At 39.3% G+C, this 18,307-nt stretch overlaps 2 protein-coding genes across 4 annotated transcripts in view; one reads left to right on the forward strand and one right to left on the reverse strand.

Moving 5' to 3' along the window:
* Positions 1-18,307, forward strand: part of SIAE (sialic acid acetylesterase) — a 74,001-nt gene that overhangs the window by 8,678 nt on the left and 47,016 nt on the right. Inside the window, exon 1 of one of the 3 annotated variants that reach the window (XM_077756628.1) lies at positions 8,865-8,917. The exons of the other annotated variants lie outside the window; for them this stretch is intronic. The gene's annotated coding sequence lies outside the window, so the exon portion shown is untranslated. Of the gene's footprint in view, positions 1-8,864; positions 8,918-18,307 lie in introns of those variants that run through there. 3 annotated transcript variants of the gene reach the window in all.
* Positions 5,371-18,280, reverse strand: SPA17 (sperm autoantigenic protein 17). The gene is made up of 5 exons (XM_077756637.1): positions 18,179-18,280; positions 16,868-17,048; positions 11,152-11,222; positions 8,761-8,847; positions 5,371-5,698 (listed from the first exon to the last, which is right to left on the reverse strand). The coding sequence occupies exons 2-5, from the start codon at positions 17,019-17,021 to the stop codon at positions 5,555-5,557; spliced, it is 456 nt and encodes a 151-aa protein (XP_077612763.1). The 5' UTR covers positions 17,022-17,048; positions 18,179-18,280; the 3' UTR covers positions 5,371-5,554.

Consider the following 18,307-nt stretch of genomic DNA (forward strand, 5'->3'; position numbering starts at 1 on the left):
TCCTGGTAGGAAATTAGTACCTGGCTCTTCTACAACCTCCCTTCCCTCCCATTAAACAAGAACATGGGAAAAATCCCATAGGACAAAATCCAGTTTGGAGAAAATCTGATACCTGCTGAAATGTTTCCAAATAGTAGAAAACTCAAGGGAGCTGGAGGTATATGGAAACTACTGGGTTACTTTTATTGAGAAATTAGAGAAGTCGTTGTTGGGTTTGCTTTAAGACCAGCAACAACAGTGGATGAAGTCATGTTTAAAGACAGACCACCAGCAGCAATTCAGATTCAATTCTTGGGCTTATTTCTTACAGACACTGACTGAGCTCCATAACGGTGCATCGGAGAATCCATCCCTCCAGATTGTGTTGGACTTATGTTTATTAAAAAGGACTGATTGATTATCTTGGCAGAAACTCCTTTTCTATAGGTCCAGTTTCATAATATTTTATGAAAGACTCATGGTCACAAACTCTCACCCTTAGCCCCCCACAGAACAAAATTTTGCACATAAAGTAAAAAAAAAGTTAATGGTTATTTTTTTTGAGAGAGCGACACACACCCAGAGTGAGTGGAGGAGGGGCAGACACAGAATCTGAAGCAGGCTCCGGGCTCTGAGCTGTCAGCACAGAGCCTGATGTGGGGCTCGAACTCGTGAACCATGAGATCATGACCTGAGCCAAAGTCGGAAGTTTAACTGACTGAGTAACCCAGGTGCCCTGTGTATATATTAAAAACAGTGTAGATTCTTTCTCTCTCACATTATTTTTCATGTTCTCCTGGACTCCAAAGCTCTGTCTCTTGGGAGGCTCCCCTGTCTGCATTGCACAGCTCCAAGGGGGGCCATTAACACTGCAATTTATGTGTCAGGCGACCTAGATCCCTACAATCCCATGTTTGTTAAGCTCCTCATTTGTTGTTTTAAGTTTTTCCTTTCATTTGTGATACTTCCCCAGTGTTTGGTTTTGGCAAATAATTTAATAAATAGCATAGTGTGGTATGAAGCCATGTGGTGATTAAAGTATTGGGGTGAGTATTTGTTGGTTGCCTGCCCAGCATCTACTATCTCTTCCTCCTGACAATATTACTATATTTCCTTAAAGGGACCTCTAACACCCCTGAATTTCAACCAGGTTTTTGGGAGGTCAGAACTGACCCTCTACTCCAGCAGTGTGTTCTGATGTTGATAGGTCCAGGCCAATTAGCATATTCTTTTCCCCTGGTCTCAATGATTTAATCAGGGATGGATGTATAACCCAATTAGGGTTCATTTGATGGAGGAAGAGAAATGTCTCTTCCCCCCATCTCCTCCCACTTTTGTATGAGCCACTAGAAATAATTCACTCTTTTCTGCTGTATGTAATAGCGGCACTAGGCAGTAAACAAAATAGGATATCTCTATCCCTATGGAACATACATTTTAGTGGGAGGAAGTGGGCAGTATACAAGATACATTAATTAGATGGTGTTCAGAAACATGGAAAATTTTTTAAAAGATTAGGGCAAGGAATTAGAGAGGTGACAGGAGGCAAGATCTGCATAGCACTTTTTAGACCATGATGGAGACTGTAGCTTTTACACTGAGCGAGATGAGAACCCATTGCACAATCTAAGCAGAGAAGTGACAAGGTATGATTTAACTAAAATAGGACATTCTGGCGGCTGTGCTGCAAAGGGAAAAGAGGAGAAGCAGGGGGACTAGTTGTGACAGTTATAAGGCATTAGTATATTACAATATTGGTTCCAATTCTTCACTCTTTTTAATATAATAAATCCAGAGAGGGGAGGCATATCTTGAAAGAAATTGAGATGCATCTTTTGGCTCCTGGAGTTGATGGGAGTCTCACACACACACACACACACACACACACACACACACACACACAAACTCAGAAAGCTTTTAAGAAAAGTCTATTGGCAAAACAACTAAACAAGACTAAGCCTGTGCAAGAAGTGAACAGAAATTTGGGTTCTCAATTGTCTACAGGCAGGAATCAGTTTGGGAAATCCACGTATCCACCAAGAAAGGCATATTTTCCAATGCCCCTTCCAAGTGACTAAGATAGATGATGGAAAAAGAATAATTTTCTAGACTGAAGGACCAAGAGTTATGGAGAATAGACTGGAAAGTCATTCTGAGAGAGCAGAACCTATGCCTGATTATGGTACATTATTCCCTTTTCCCAAATAGAGGAATACGACAATCTTCACTCAGTGGAATTTCGTAAGTATTATGGCCCAGTGACTGCTCTTTGCTTTCATCATTTTCTTTTTTTAATGACCGTAGTTTTTTTGTGGTTCTGTTGTCTTGTACATCATTTGTTATATGTTGGATGTATGAGAGGAAGACACCTGTTCCTTTAATTCATATGGTTCAAGAACAGCCATATTTGGACCTGATGTAGATCCTGGATTTCAAAGATATGATAGACCTTTTAGAGGTCTTGGGGACAGGAGTGAATTATTTTGTAATGTGAAAAGCATATGAATAATTATAACCCAGAGAGTATACTGTGGTAGACTGAATCACTGGTTCTTCACAATTCTTCACTGCCCTGTAGTACTATTATGTTTACATGAGATCCTTTGCTATGGTTGCACGGTGAGCAGTATATTGTCTCACCTCTTGACCTTCGGTTTGGGCAAGTGATTTTCTTTGGTCAATGGGATGTCAGGGGAAGTGATATGAGAGAAAGCTTGAAATATTCTTCCATGTGGCTTTTCCTGCTTGTGCCTCTGTGACTCCCATGACAAGAGTATGCCTTGGGTAGCATTTTCTGCCTGGGCTCTGAATAGGACACATGAAGCAGAGGCACTATAGTTGACCCTTGGGCTCACAGCCTGAGGCAAACCTTCCCAGTCAACCCATAAACCTTCCGCTTAAAGTTGATCTGAACCTCATCTCAAACCTGGAGTCTAGCCTACTTCAACTAAAGTACTACTTATCCACAGACTCATGAGAAAAAAGTAATTGTTTTAAATCTCTTTGGGCTGGGTTATACAGCATTAGAGTGGTAATGGCTGAGCAATAAAGAGTTAACTGCAATAATTCACAAGAGAGAGGATGGGAATCAGAGCCAGGGTGGTCACAGTAGAAGTGGTCAGATCCTGGGTATATTTTATAGATTAGAACCCACAGGTTTAGCCAGTGGACTATAAATGAAGTGTGAATGAAAGAGAGGAGTTGAGGATGAATTTAGGCTTTTGGCTTGAGCAAACAGGAGAATGGAGTGGTCGTTTTCTGAGATAGGAAAAACTGAGGCAACTGAAGACTTGAACTAACACCAGGAGCTGTTATCAGGAACAATGATGTGGTATTGGACGTGTTAAGTTTGAGTTGCCTAGGGACATCCAGATAAGGAGGTTAGGCTGGTCATTGAATATACAAGTTTGGAGTTGGAGGAAGGCCCAATGTGTACAGGTACACCTGAGAATAGTCAGCTTTTAAAGCCATGATACTGAATGAGATCAACGAAAAAGTGTGATCACTTGAAAAGAGGTCCAGCAACGGAGCCTGTGGGCAGTTTAGAGTTTCGTGGTTGGAGAGTTGAAGTTTCCAGCAAAGGAGACTGAGAAGGAGCAGGTGGGGAGAGAAGAGGCAAGTGAGTTAAGTGACAGTAAAGTGTTATTCATATGCATGGTTATAATACAACATCCATTCCTGTCTACTATCTTCTCTTCATTTCCTCCTTCCCAAAAATGTCACCACCACTAGATTTGTGTATGATATGGAAAGCACAGTGTTGATCACTTTATACACATATAACAGAATTATGAAAAAGGTAACAGGTAACTTCTTTTTTTTCTTGGTACATACTCACTAGGAGTGACCTTTTTTCTCTTCTGATCTTCTCTCTAGACAGAGAGGCTAAGTGTTTGCATTAATTCTGGGTCCTCCTCATAATCCTCTAAGCAGGCTGGCTTTGTTTGAGGAGCAAATGGATTGAAGGCTGGTGCTTTGAATGGAATGGGAGAATGAGTAGCTGGAATGCTGGAGGAGAGTTAGTTATTATTTTTTTCTCCCTAAGCCTGGGAGGGGGAATTAAAGATGGGAGGATGAGGTCCAGTGGATATCAGAGACTTGTGTTTAGCTAGTCTGCAGCTCCCTAGTGGCAGCAAGACCTTGGAAAGGGGGACGGCTGTCTGGAGGTGAGTAGAAATTGGAGAATGGATGCCATAACCTTGAAATCATTGGCTTAAGTCATCTGGTCTGAGTGGAGAACATCACTTGGGTGAACTTCTGTTGTAGAGCCTGACAAAGTCTCAGAGACAGGGGTGGGGGGCAGCAGGGCACCTGAACTAAAACTGCTTTGCAGAAAGAGAATGTCTGAGCTTAAGACAAAGATCTAAGTGTTTGCAGGAGCACACTTGTTATGCGTAACATGTGGCTTTAGAAGGTTATCGAGTCATGTCATTGAGCTTTGGGGAACGATGGCTGTGTGACTATGAACTGAGAGAGGTGTAATCCTAGAACCAAAGCTTGGGACATCCAATGTGTGCAGACCGGAATCTGAACCAGTCAGGACACTACCACAATGCTGTATCATTGTGGTAGAAGGTAGCAGCATTAGTTAAACAAGACTCCACTTTTTCCCTCTATTTTGTTTTGAGAAGGGAACTGCATCCTTTGGTCTAAGATATGAACCCCACAGTTTCTTAGATATTCAAGGGTGAGGAGGTCTAAAAAGGAGAGACTGAACTTTGTAAAACTAAAAAGGTTCTGGGCAGGGGGCTTGAATGATTCACTGGGGGAAAAAAGGCATAAGGCCTCTGAGTTTATGACACATGTATTGCTATTCCTGCTTTGGGGAAAATTTGGGAAGTTTTAGTTGAGGAAGGGTATTTATGATGTTATGATGGCCTTTGTTTTTTTTCGAATATGTATTAGCCTTACTCTGAGTGGTTCTGGAGAGCAAGACAACAAAGGGCTGTTGGCTACATGGGTGCAGGGACAGATATTCACTGCTAAATCCCAGAACGTGTATTGGGCCCAATACATTGTTCACTAAATGGCTGCACGCATGCACACATGACAAATGAGAACATATGGGTGAAACTTACAGGGAGGCAGATTTTTTATTCAGTTTATCTTGCTCATAATCTGAGTTATTAAAAAAACAACTAAATGGACTGTTCTTGAAAGGCAGTGGAATTCTCTATCACTGGGACTGAAATAGGAGCCAAAGAACCATTTTGCAGGGATGTGATAGAGGGTTTATTCATCAGATGATGGTGAGACCACATAACGTCTGAGGTCTCTGAAAACTCAGGATATGCCAGTTCTGTAACTTTAAATCCAAGGGTACTTATCTTTGTACATGGACTTGGGAGAAGTATAAATAAGACTCATGATCTCAGGAATCTTGAAGAGGCATGTGTTCAATGGCATGTTTATTAAACAAATGCTCATGACAGATTTTCACAACAGCAACAAATGTTATTTCACTACATCACATCTCCCTTGCTAAGAAAAAAAACAACAATCACAGAGAGGTTGATGGATTTGGATTATTTGTTCACGTTTCTTTCTGGGGAGCGGGGGAGTAAAACCAGTCTCCTCACTCGTTTCCCTCTGTTTCCTCTTCTTGAGGGGCATCTGGTTTCATTTTCTTCACCTCTGCTCTGGCCAAGTGTCCCCGGAAGGCTGCTTGGATTTTGAGAGCAGCATTCTCCTCTTTTTCTTTTTCTTCTTCGGAAGATTCCTTCATGGAATGGAGGGAAAAGTAAGAGACTTTTTAAATATCCAATATTTTGATGCCATAAAAATAGTGCATACATTGAGGGACATAACGATCAAGATCTTTTGCTTCCTAGGGGAATTTTATATACTTGTCACATTGCATAAGTACCAAATGGCAGGGGTCAAAATAGCAGGCATTTTGTTGGGTCATTCTTTTTTTTAATTTTTTTTTTTTAAATTTCTGAGAGAGAAAGAGAGAGAGAGAGAGAGAGGCAGCGTGAGCAGGGGAGGGTCAGAAAGAGAGGGAGATACAGAATCCGAAGCAGGCTCCAGGCTCTGAGCTAGCTGTCAGCACAGAACCCGATGTCGGGCTCGAACCCACAAACCGTGAGATCATGATCTGAGCCGAAGTCGGACACTTAACCTACTGAGCCACCCAGGCACCCCTTGTCTGGTCATTCTTTAATATGTCTCTGCAATAAATGATCCTTGCCCACTCCCCACCTCTAGTAGCTCCTACTTAACCACTCCCTGAGCAATAACATTTTTTGGAAAATAAGTAAGAATCCTTGAGGCATGGTAAAAATGTCAAGAAGAATAGTAAGTGTCCTATTTCAAAATAATCATGATTACATGAAATTAATTTATTAATTTCTCAATGATTAGCTAATCAAAATCATACATTTAAAGCAATAATGTCAGTTTTAATGTGCAATAATATCAGTTTTAATCTGGTGGGCTGAACTTCTGTATATAGCATCTTTTTTAAAAAATTTAGGTATAATTTACCTAAACTGTAGACAGTGGAACATATATCTTAAGGGTCTGATTCAATAGCTACATAGTTTTTAATATATCATTTTAAATTATAACAGTGATACATATACATTTAAAAACTTAACTCACTGGTAGTGAAAGTTTTCTCCTCCTTTCCAAATCCTACTCCTAAGATGTAACCATTATTATGGGTTGAGTATATATATCCTTCCAAAAGCTCTCTGTATACAAAGTATTCATATGGGTATATACATGCCTTTTTATTTAAAAAATGAGATCATGCTAATTACAATGTTCCCAACTACTTTTGCATAACTATCTGTCTTGGTTCTCTTTTCTATGTTATTATTCAGTATATAATTCTGCCCATTCTGTCTGTCTGTCTCTCTCTCTCTTTTTTTTATAACACCATTGTGTTACATTGTACTAATGGAATTTGATTTACTTTATTTATTTATGAGAGAGAGAGAGAGACAGCACGAGCAGGGGAGGGTCAGAGAGAGGGAGATACAGAATCCGAAGCAGGCTCCAGGCTCTGAGCTAGCAGTCAGCACAAAGCCTGATGCAGGGCTCAAACCCAGGAATCGCGAGATCATGACCTGAGCTGAACTCGGACGCTTAACCGACTGAGCCGCCCAGGTGCCCCAGAACTTGATTTATTTACTCAGTCTCCTGTTGATGGACCCTTGGGGTGCTTATACCCCTCACTCCATTAAAAAATCAATGAGGCACAGGGGCGCCAGGGTGGCTCAGTTGGTTAAGTATCTGACTCTTGATTTCCACGCTTAACAGCACTGAGCCTGCTTGGGAATCTCTCTCCTCTCTCTCTGCTCCTCTCACCCTCTCAAAATAAATAAATAAACGTTAAAAAAATACAATAAGGCAATTCTAGCTCTTAAACTTTTAAATGCAAACAGAATGGTATTAAATTCTCTGAGATGATGCCCCAATATGGGCAAATGATTATAGTGAAGTTGGAAATCAATGAGATCTCAACTCAAACTTATGAAAAGCTGTGTAAGGGCAACTACTAAAAATGTAAGGAAACGAAACTCCCTTTCTTCTTCCCTGACTTCCCATTGCACCTTATGGCAATGGTTAGCTGATTGGGTTGTACTGATATAATTCTGGAATAATTTATAAAGGTTATGGGGAAAAGTTCTGACCCCCACTGGGTAGGAGGGGAGGTATTCCTTGAAGGGGATGTCTCCTTTAGGGGTCAACTACTGGGTAACTACCTGGTACAGGAAGATATGAAAAGGAACTCAGAAGTTTGGCCTTCCACACTGGTAGAGCGTGAGGTCTTTCTCACTAGGGTTGATCCTCTTGAGTCTGGACTATGAAGAATATAGCCAGTGATATGCTGGTAAATGTTTATATATGGACTCTCCAGGAAAAAAAAAGTCTGATTTGCAGTATTGGCCACGATCTTAATACTCCATCTGTGGCTGAGTTCAAGCGACCAAACAGACGTTGCTGAACATGGGTGTGTAGACATGTGCATAGCTGTCTCTTGAGAGCTGGCTCTAGCACACTCCTGAAAATAGGTAGCTTTGAAGGTGGACCCCACTGAGGTCTTTATTGCTTAGATGTGGGCTGTCAGGCAGCAAGTCATTCAGGGTAGCAGTGCATGGAAGGTGAATAACACACACTGTGTAAGGCCATTTTGTTTGGTGGCATGTAGTTCTCTGTGAGTTTCCTTTTGTTATCTCTCTGAACCTTTGTCACTGCATGGTAGTGAGAGCATCAGTTAGTGCAAGACTCCCAAAGGAATGAATCTGAAGCATCAAGACTGGGGCAGTGGGTTCTGTCTGTTCTTCTTCTTGGGAAGATTTCCCCACCTACTGACAATCTTGGAAAACAAGATTTTATTTTTAGAGGGAAGAACGAGTTTTCCTTTATAATAGGCACAGCTAAAAATGATCCACCAGTTAGTTTATCGCTGATGCTACTTATCTAGAAAGCAAAATAGTAATTTTAGCAATATGGGTAACATACTAGATTCATATTTGAAATATAATTTTAAAGTTTATTTGTTTATTTTGAGAGAGAGAGAGAATGAGAGAGTGAGAGAGCAAGAGAGCACAAGCATACAGGGGAGGGGCAGAAAGAGAAAGAGATTGAGAACCTCATCCACTCCCAGGGCCTCTTGGGGCTCAAACCAAACTGTGAGAACATGACCTGAGCCAAAATCAAGAGTTGGACGTTCAACCGACTGAGCCACCCAGGTACCCCTGGAGTACAATTTTAAGTTGAGTGAGATCTTTCTTTGTAGGAATCTAATAGTATACAGAAAACATAACTTACTAAGGCTGTGACTGGTGTTTCATCCTCTTTCACAGTTGCACCAGACTTTTCTTGTTCTGATTCACAGTTCTTAGGTGATTCATGTTCCTGGAAGAGAGGTCAGAGGGCCAGAGGCAATATACTGAAACAGTAAAGTCTTGGATCAAATTGCTTAAAGGTAATTAAATATTGCTTTATGTTATTGAGAAGAAGCGGGAATTAAATATGTACTGTTTTTTAAGTAGGTTGGAAAAAAATAAATGAAAACTCTCAAGAGAATATGTATAAACAAATAGGACCAAGGAATTGGTAGAAAATGTTTGATTTTTTGCTTTTGGAATGTAACATGGTTTTATATTAAAAATAAGCCATTGTCTTATACTAAAAGTTGGTAATATGCTGTAATGAATCTTTTTTTTAAATGTTTATTTTTTGGAGGAGAGAGTGGGAGAAAAGGGAAAGAGAGTGGGGGAGGGGCGGAGAAAGAAAGAGAATCTCAAGCAGTCTCTGCACCGTCAGAGCAGAGCTCAATTCTGGGCTAGAACACATGAACTGTGGGATCATGACCTGAGCTGAAACCAAGAGTTAGATGCTTAACTGAGCCACCAAGGAGCCCCCATGCTGTAATGAATCTTGAGCAAAGTATAAAAAATAATTACTGATAGTTTTTAAAATAAGAACAAAATATAAGCCATTGTGTCTCATGTGAAGTCAAGTCGCAGGCTCCACACTGTCAGCACAGAGCCTGATGTGAGGTTTGAACTCATGAGCTGTGAGATGATAACCTGAACCGAAATCAAGAGTTGGAAGCTTAACTGACTGAGCCACCTAGGCACCCCTCAAGTTGACTTTTAATGAAGTCTGTAGATTAAAAACGACGTCAAAGAATTAAGTTCTGCTATGGGGAACCATTTAAATAAATTTTTTAGAAAAGGGAAATCAGTTCTATTTTGACATGGTTATTTAAATCTTCCACCAAAATAGAGGCATTGCTAATTCACAACCTGTGGAAAGAGTTTCTTTCATCTATAAAACAGAAATTTGAAGACATATAAGCTAATCATGTAAAGTCTTTAGAATTCAGAAGAGATGAAAAAAACACACCCTGAAATTGCTATGTGACATAAGGATTTAAAACTTTTCAGCATTATTCCTTTGATTGAAATAAAACATGAATACAGAGAATCTACTTAAATGAAAACAAACCCAACACCCCCATATCTGGCAGGCACAAATGGATGGAACTTCACATTTGAACTTATGGAATAAGTGACAGGTATTTCCCCAGGAAATTCCCCAAATCTATTGGGAACACAATCAAAACTTGAACTTGGATAATTCCTTTTAATTCTTCTTTTTTACGTTTCTTTATTTTGAGAAAGAGGGAGAGCATGCATGTGTGGGAGGGGCAGAGAGAAACAGAGAGAGAGAATCTCAAGCAGCCTCCCTGCTGTCAATGCAGAGCCTGATACAGGGCTGGATCTCACAAACAGTGAGATTACGGCCTGAGCGGAAATCAAGAGTTGGACACTTAACTGACTGAGCCACCCAGGGGCCCCAAATTCTTTTTAATTCTAATATCTGACGGTGCTTTGTGGCTAATATATTATCTCAGTTGTCTAGCAGAGTGCTTCTCAGACAAATTACTTTGGGAGCTTGTTAAAATTCAGCTTCTGATTTGTAGATCGGGAGTAGGGCCTGAGACAGAAGGTCCACCAGGTTCCCAGCTGATGCCAATAATGCTGGATCACACACAGCCCTTCTCAATCAGTGCTCCCTTCTGGACCACAGAACACAGTGTTTGAGTTCAACTCTTTTCTCAATTCCCCAAGGATAGTACACAGCTAGAATCATTCTAGATACAAAGGAGAGACTTATTCCCTATGTGCAATGAGTGCCTTTGGCTTAGGGCTTAATTATTTTGAGGAAGCTTGGTTAAGAAAGGCTATAGGAACACTTCTAAGGAGAAGATAGGCTCAGTCTCTGAATAGATTAACTGTATAGAAGAAACACCATTACAAACTTTAATTCTAATCAGTCATTGGTAAGATGTCAATGATGATGAAACGGATAAATGGTGTTTTGTTTTATAAAATGCCATTCATTAATTCAACAAATATTGAGGATCTGCTATTGCTATAAGCACTGTGATACTCAATGAAATCTGAAGAAAAATAACTTTCAAGTACATTCTTCCTATTGCTCATCTTTCAATCTCAGCTTAGTATCTGATCACGATATAGATCTTTAGAACAACATTTCTCCTCAGAGAGAACAGCACACTTAGAAAGGTTGAGTAAGATATTTGTGATGCCTCTCCTGATATTCATGATTCTGGGGAGATTCTGAGGATCTCTGCTTTGGAGATGGGGAGAAGAAATAAACAAATCCATGAGTTTCATGGGACCGTACCTTGAATGCGTGGTTGTTATAGAAGCGGTCGTCTACCTTAGTCCCCCATTCTGCTGGATCAAAGTTGGTTTCTAAATTAAAAAATAATAATAATAATTTCAGACTTACTTTGAATTCATTAAAGCAAACCCAGAATCGTAACACATGACAAGTTTTCTTTTTCAAATTGCAGGTTCTTTACTGCCAGCTGAAAATCTTAATTGGTTTTTCATGTTTATTTATTTTTTAATTTACTTTAAAAATTTTTTTAATAAAAAAATGTTAATATAAATGTTTATTTATTTTTGAGAGAGAGAGAGATAGAGTGCTGCTTGCACTGGGGAGTGCTGCTGCTTGGGGAGGGGCAGAGAGAGAGGGAGACACAGATTCCCAAGCAGGCTCCATGCTCTGAGCTGTCAGCACAGAGCCCGATGTGGGGCTCGAACTCACGAACTGGAAGATCATGACCTGAGCTGAAGTTGGACATTTAACCAACTGAGCCACCCAGGTGCCCCTTTTTTTAATTAAAAAGATTTTTTAGATGTTTGTTTATTTTTGAGAGAGAGACAGAGTAAGTGGGCGGGGGGGGGTGTAGAGAGTGAGGGAGACACAGAATTTGAAACAGGCTCAAGGTTCTGAGCCGTCACCACAGAGCCTGACATGGGGCTCAAACTCACTAACTGGGAGATCATAACCTGTGCTGAAGTCAGACGCTTAATGGACTGAGCCACCCAGGCACCCCTGGAGAGGTTTTTTTGTTTGTTTGTTTGTTTTTAATGAGGCATTTTATGTAGTCAGTAGATATGACAGGAAGAAGTATTTCTATTTAAGCAGAATTATGTTTAACTTTTATTAACAATTTCAAACTTAGGGGTAGAGAATAATATAACAATTTTCACTTGCACATTATTCAGATTCAACAATATAAACTCATGATTTATCGTATTTTATCTGTAACTTCATTCAATTTCCCATCCTTTCTTCTAATTATTTTCAAGCCAATTCCAGGATTCCTATTGTTTTATCTACAAATATTTATTTCAATATGCATCTTTAAGATATAAAGAAGCCACAATATCATCACATCTAAAAACACTCATTCCTTTGTACCAGCTATCCAAATTTTCTCCATTGTCTTATATATTTTTATTTATTTTTTTACTGTTGATTTGTTCAAATCAGAAGCCAAAAAATGGACACATAGAGCCTTTTGTTGTGTCTTTTGAATCTCTTTTAATTGAAAGATTTTTTCACCTATCTCCCAGCCCACAGTTTTTTCCTTGAAATTTTTTTGTTGAGGAAATTGCGTTATTTTTCCTTTGGAGTTTTCCACAATTTAGATATTTCTGATTCCATTTCTGTAATGACTTTTAATAAGTTCCTTTGCTTTTGAATTTTCTGTAGTTTATTCAGGTTTTATTTATTTATTTATTCATTCATTCATTCATTCAGGAAGAATACTTTATAGATAGTGCAGTGTAATTCTGTCAGGATATACATAATATCTGGTTGTTTCTCTTTTTAAGGGGGTTGTTTTCTTTTCTTTAGGGGCTCATGGATGATGATTGCTTAGATCATTTCTTTAGGGGTTGCAAAATGGCAATGCTCTTATTAGATCTTTACTTCTTTTTTTCTGGAGTAATCAGTTAAGAAAAGCTTTCCTATATCAACTGTTTGGTCACCCTGACATAAGGTTCATCTAGAAAAGGCAGGTTTAAGGTTTGATTCTTTCCCATTATCAATCAGTTTTCTGAATAATCAGTTGGTTCCCTAGGATTCTCTCAAGGAGGTTTTGTTTGTTTTTATCATTATGAACTGATGAGTATTTAATAAATTGGATAAACTTCAATCGATTGCATTTTTTATTCTTCCTGATGCTTTGTCCAAAATGGGCCAGTAGGAGTTTATTTGTGTGCTCAGATGCTCCTGAGTCTGTTGGAAACAACTCTAGTTATCTTTGATAGTTTCCTTAATTTTCTGGTATGGCAAGACATTCAGACTCAAATTGGATACTTCCTAACCAGTTCTCAGAATTAGCTAGTCCTCTAAGAAGCCTTGTTTCCTGGGAAATGGTAGCTGGAAGCCACAGTCTAGAGGTTAGGTGCTCACTGGTACTGGGTTGGTCATTGTTTTGTGGTCTTAAAAAAAATGTATAGAGCTAGAAAACATTTCTTTCATTTTTAAAGAGAAAATGTATCATTGAGGTCACACTGATATTTTCCTGTTTGAATTTAGGATTATAGGATTTTATGAATTACTTTCATTTTTATATTTGTATGTCATTTTTCTTAGACTAAAAATCTTACTCTTAATAACAGTAGGATAGTTATTTGCTATGTCTGACAGTGTAAAAAATTATTTCAGAATAATTATATTATAATATTATTAACAATGATTACTGAACACAACTTAAGACTTTTATATCTCATTTTGTTTTTAGGCAATATCCACCAGGGATGTACAAATTACTGCGTTATAAAGTCACTTGAAATAAATTCTGTGTGGTTATGTTACCCATTCAATACTAGTTAGGTTTATTTGTTTCACTTTGCTTTGAAACTTTAAAGACTGCTTAACAATTTTTTTTTAATATTTTTATTTATTTCTAGGAGAGAGAGACAGCATGAGCAGGGGAGGGTCAGAGAGAGAGGGAGATACAGACTCTGAAATAGGCTCCAAGCTCTGAGCTGGCGGTCAGCACAGAGCCCGACGCGGGGCTCAAACCCACGAACCGTGAGATCATGACCTAAGCGAAAGTCGGACGCTTAACCGACTAAGCCACCCAGGCGCCCCAAGACTGCTTAACAATTTTAACATTTATTTCTACTTTAAACTATGTTAAACATTTATAATTTTAAATTCAAGATATATTCAGAGAAGTCTTGCTTTTATTCTGTTCCCTCTACTGTTCCTTTTCCCTCAGAGGGAAATGTAAATTTTCAAAAGATTTATTCTTTCACTTAAAAATATAAACAAATAGCTATATATTTATAACAACACCCCTTTGTTAGATAATTGCTAGCATTGTTTTTACCTGATATATCCTTTAGACCACTCCATAGCAACATGTAGAGATCTTCATTGTTTTTTGTTTTGTTTTGTTTTTACTGTTGTATATAATTCCATTGTGTGGATGTCCTCTAGTTTATTCAACAAATCCCCTATAATAGATATTTGGGTTGATTCCTCAAATAATGATGTAATGAAAAGGGAAGAAGTAGAATTTCTGGGCCAAAGGTTGACAGTGTATATAATTTTGGTAGATATTACCAAATTCCCTTCTTTTATATCTCCTTCAGCAGTGTATATGACTTATTTCCCCTTTAGCCTTGCCGAGAATAAATTGGCAAACTTTTGGCCTTCTGCCAGTCGTAACGGGGGTGGTTGGTAGTGGTATCTCAGTGTAGTTTTGATCTGGGCTTCTGTTGTTATGGGTTAGGTTTAGTATATTTTCATATGTTAAGAGCCATTTACATTTTTGTGTGGTTTGCTCATATCTCTTGACCATTGTTTTATAAGGTTGTTGGTTTTTTCTTCACTATTTTCACAAACCTTTATTTACTAGGTTTATTAACCTGTTGTGATATAAACTGCAAATATTTTTTCCCAGTTTGTCATTAGGTTTATTCTTCTTATGGTGATTTTGTCATGTAAAAGTTACTTTTATGTTGTCAATTTTATCAGTCTTTTCCCTAATTGCTTTGGATTTTTAAGTAATTATAGCAACTTAGCTAGCAAAATTTTTTCCTCCTTTAAATTACAGAGAAATTAACATGGTTAATACATGGTTCCTCCTAGTATTTGTATGGTTTCATTTGAAAAAATATTTAAATCTCTGATCAGTTTGGTACTTACTCTGGTGTATGATACAAAGAATAGGCCTAATTTTATCTTTTTCCATCTTTATTATCTCAGTATCACTTAACAAAAAGCCCGCCTTTTTCTTAGGGGTTTGTGATATCACTTATAGCAAATAATAACATGTTTCCTGTCAGAAAAATAAAACTGAAGGCTAATAATTACCCATGAAGAATGCTGGCAAGGGAATTCTTGCATTGTGTGAGAGACTGGCCTAGACGAGTTTTTCTTCCTTTTTGGAAGCACAAAATTCTCATACTTGTATCAGTTGGATAACTCACCTTTGGTTCACATGAGTGAAAATGGGTGTGGTGCTTCAAATGTTTTCCAATAGTTTTATACAATTTTTATCAGAGAGCTCGTATTCTGAGACCATTAGTCTGAATCACCAATTGCTTTAATTATCATGAGCCAGTAGCAATGACTCAAATGTTTTTGTAATGGGACATTTCTAAGATCTAAAATTAAATAAATGACTAAAGACTTTTTACTCATGAATTTGTAAAATGAGTGTTATAATAATGAAATTAAATTAATGTTCATTGTAATTCACCTCTTACCCTAAAAGATTTCTCTTGATAGCTCTTTAGCAGCCCTTACGTTGCAAATTGTGCAACAGATAGTCACACTGACTGGATATGGAAGAGACCAGCAACATTCAGGAAACTGGCAGAGATTCTGAGCTCTGTCTGGGTTGAGCTAAGACAAAATGGTGGAGCTGTGCCGTGTGCATGGTAGTTGTTTTACTCAGGTCTTGTGGTAGGCCTCCTTCTGGAAAATGATTTGAAACGGAATGCTTATTTACTTGTAGCTAGCTATTTCTAGTCACCTTTACTACTCTGTTGGAATTCTGTAGTAAAAAGTAATGGTGGTAACAGCTTATACAAAATGTTTATTCTAATCAAGAATAGGGTTTTTAATAGAAGTATACAACTGTAACAATTCTCGTTTGGACTGCTGGATTAGTTCTTAATGGTTACGAGCCTTCAAGGCTGGGACTTTGGAAATTTTATTTCTGAAAGTAAAGAAACTGCTTTGGCTCTCAAGCAGTCATTATTAGCATGAGTCTTAGTCTCTGGGCAGGACAGAACCTTGGGAGAATAGAGAAAGAATATAAATGACCTGGAATTTCACTTCTATTTATTTTAATTAAAAAATGTTTAATGTTTGAGTCAGAGAGAGACAGAGCACGAGTGGGAGAGGGGCAGAAATGGAGAGGGAGGGAGGGGGAGAGAGAGAGAGAGAGAGAGAGAGAGAGAGAGGGAGAGTCTGAAGCAGGTTCCAGGATCCGAGCTGTCAGCACAGAGCCCGACACCGGGCTCAAACTCACGAGAAGGGAGACCATGACCTGAGCCAAAGTCGGACACTCGACCAACTGAGCCATCCAGATGCCCTGGATTTTCACTTTTAAAAGCAGTTTTTCCCCATGCCTTTATTGCATTATTAAAGAAGCACAGAATTATATTTTACAACACTTACAATACTTTCAAGTAGGAAGAGTCAAAATGTAAAGAAAGCCACAAACTCTCCTCCCAGGAAGAACAGTCAACTGCCTGGGCTACATAGGAACAGCCTGTTGGAAAATGGAGAGCTAGACTCGATGATCTCTTGAGTTTCCCTTCCACCCAGTGTGTCCAGGAAAAACACAATGGAGGAGGAGGTCTGGGTAATAAACTGGTGATCTTCAATAATGTGAAATAATGTGATTTTACGAGAACCTGTCACAAATGCACATGTTTTCAACAGCAAGAACTGTTAATTGAAGATCCCTGCTTCATAAAGCCTTTCTATGGAATAGGGACGGTCTTAAGCCAGTTTCATCATACCAAATGCTTAGTCTCTTACTTAATGAAAAATATGCCTATTTTTAAAAGCTTACTCTCTCGTTTCTCTAGAAGATTTTCAAAATATGCTGCGGCAAAAGCTGGTATATTTTCTGGTTGCTCCCTCAGAATCTCGCGTGTCAGCCCTTCAAGAAGATTCCCAAATCCTTGTGGAATTCGGTAGTGGGTGTTGGAGAATGGAATCGACATCTCCTTGGAAGGGACTGCCTTCTGTACCTAGAGATTCATTAGAGAGTACTGTCTTTAAAATTGTCTGATTTTACTTATATAATCACAACTATGACAAATTATTTCTGAGACCCAAATTTTCTGGACTTCTTTTCTCCCTACACAACCCCAAACCATCATTGCTTCCAAAGAGTTTTGAGCTTTCCATTATTAATTAGAATATTATAAATACAGACCCATTTAATAGGCCAAATCGTTTTTTAGTCACAAAAATCACAGATTTTTCATTATAACACAAAGTAGTTTTTTCTGTCTCCTTTTTTGTCTTTAAAAGGTAAAGGTAATTTCTGCTATCCCACAGGAATTCAGAGAAAATGACTGTTAACAATTCATCATAAATCGCGGAGAAGACGCTGTTTGGGATCAAAAATTTTAAATATGAAGAACTAATCCTGGTTCTAGAAATTGCTCTAATGTGTTGCATGTAAAAGTTCAGTACGTAGTCTTGCCCTAGTTTCGGCTTCTGAAGCATAACCTACGAGGCCTCGAAGCACCTATATACTCTGAACGGGGAAGCAGGAGCAGCGGGGAGGGAGCGGGGTGGCGGCAAGGTCATGATTTTGCAGTCCTAGAGTCCAAAATTTTGCGATTCTTCTATTTTCTGGTTTTGTCTTGACCAGGTTTTATCTTCCTGTCTTGGAATACAAGGACTAGATTAAGGATAGCAGCCAAGCAGCGGGCTGGGCTGCTGAGTAAGCCAAACGACACTCCGGCCCCAGGCCGTTTTGTGAAGGTGTCAATGTCACAAAACCCCCAAGCCGTGGTTGGGGTCTAGGTGAGGGACTAGACGGTTGAATGAGGCCCAATCTGTGGAGGATGTTTTCCTTATTTTTGAGACAATAGGAGATGAGGTATCGAATCATTCTAGGGTTGTGAAAAGTACTGTTGAGACCCTGAACCAATCTGGGGACTGGAGGGCGCTCGGAGGGGGAACGCGGGTCTAGTCGGGGGCGGGCCGTCGAGGAGCTGGGATTTCAGGCTCTTGCAGAATGGGCTGCCTTGGACCCCAACCTGCACTGGCGATCCCGGAATCTGTCGGGGGTCCTAAGAGGATGCGAAAGGCAAAGGGAAAAGGCGAGGTCTTAGTGTTGGAGAGGAAGAGGGGTAAACCGCCTCACCTCTTGTTTCTCTCAGAGCTGGTGCCGATGGTTCCGGTTGTTATTTCTCGTTGCTGGGTAACCGTTTTTTTTTTAAATCCAACTACGGCGGCCGGGAAGGGGGGCGGCACGGCCTCTCCCGGCGGCCAG

Source organism: Crocuta crocuta, unplaced genomic scaffold, assembly GCF_008692635.1.
Source record: "Crocuta crocuta isolate KB4526 unplaced genomic scaffold, BGI_CrCroc_1.0 scaffold172, whole genome shotgun sequence".
NCBI classification, from domain to species: Eukaryota; Metazoa; Chordata; class Mammalia; order Carnivora; family Hyaenidae; genus Crocuta; species Crocuta crocuta.

Bases quoted from the DNA above. Each gene is read 5' to 3' on its own strand.
- SPA17 (XM_077756637.1), bottom strand. From the start codon at position 17,021: ATGTCGATTCCATTCTCCAACACCCACTACCGAATTCCACAAGGATTT. The intron at 11,223-16,867 runs GTAAGCTTTTAA...TTTTTAATTTAG, and splicing joins TCTTCTAGAGAAACGAGAGA to AAACCAACTTTGATCCAGCA. The intron at 5,699-8,760 runs GTAAGTTATGTT...CATTCCATGAAG, and splicing joins AAACACCAGTCACAGCCTTA to GAATCTTCCGAAGAAGAAAA.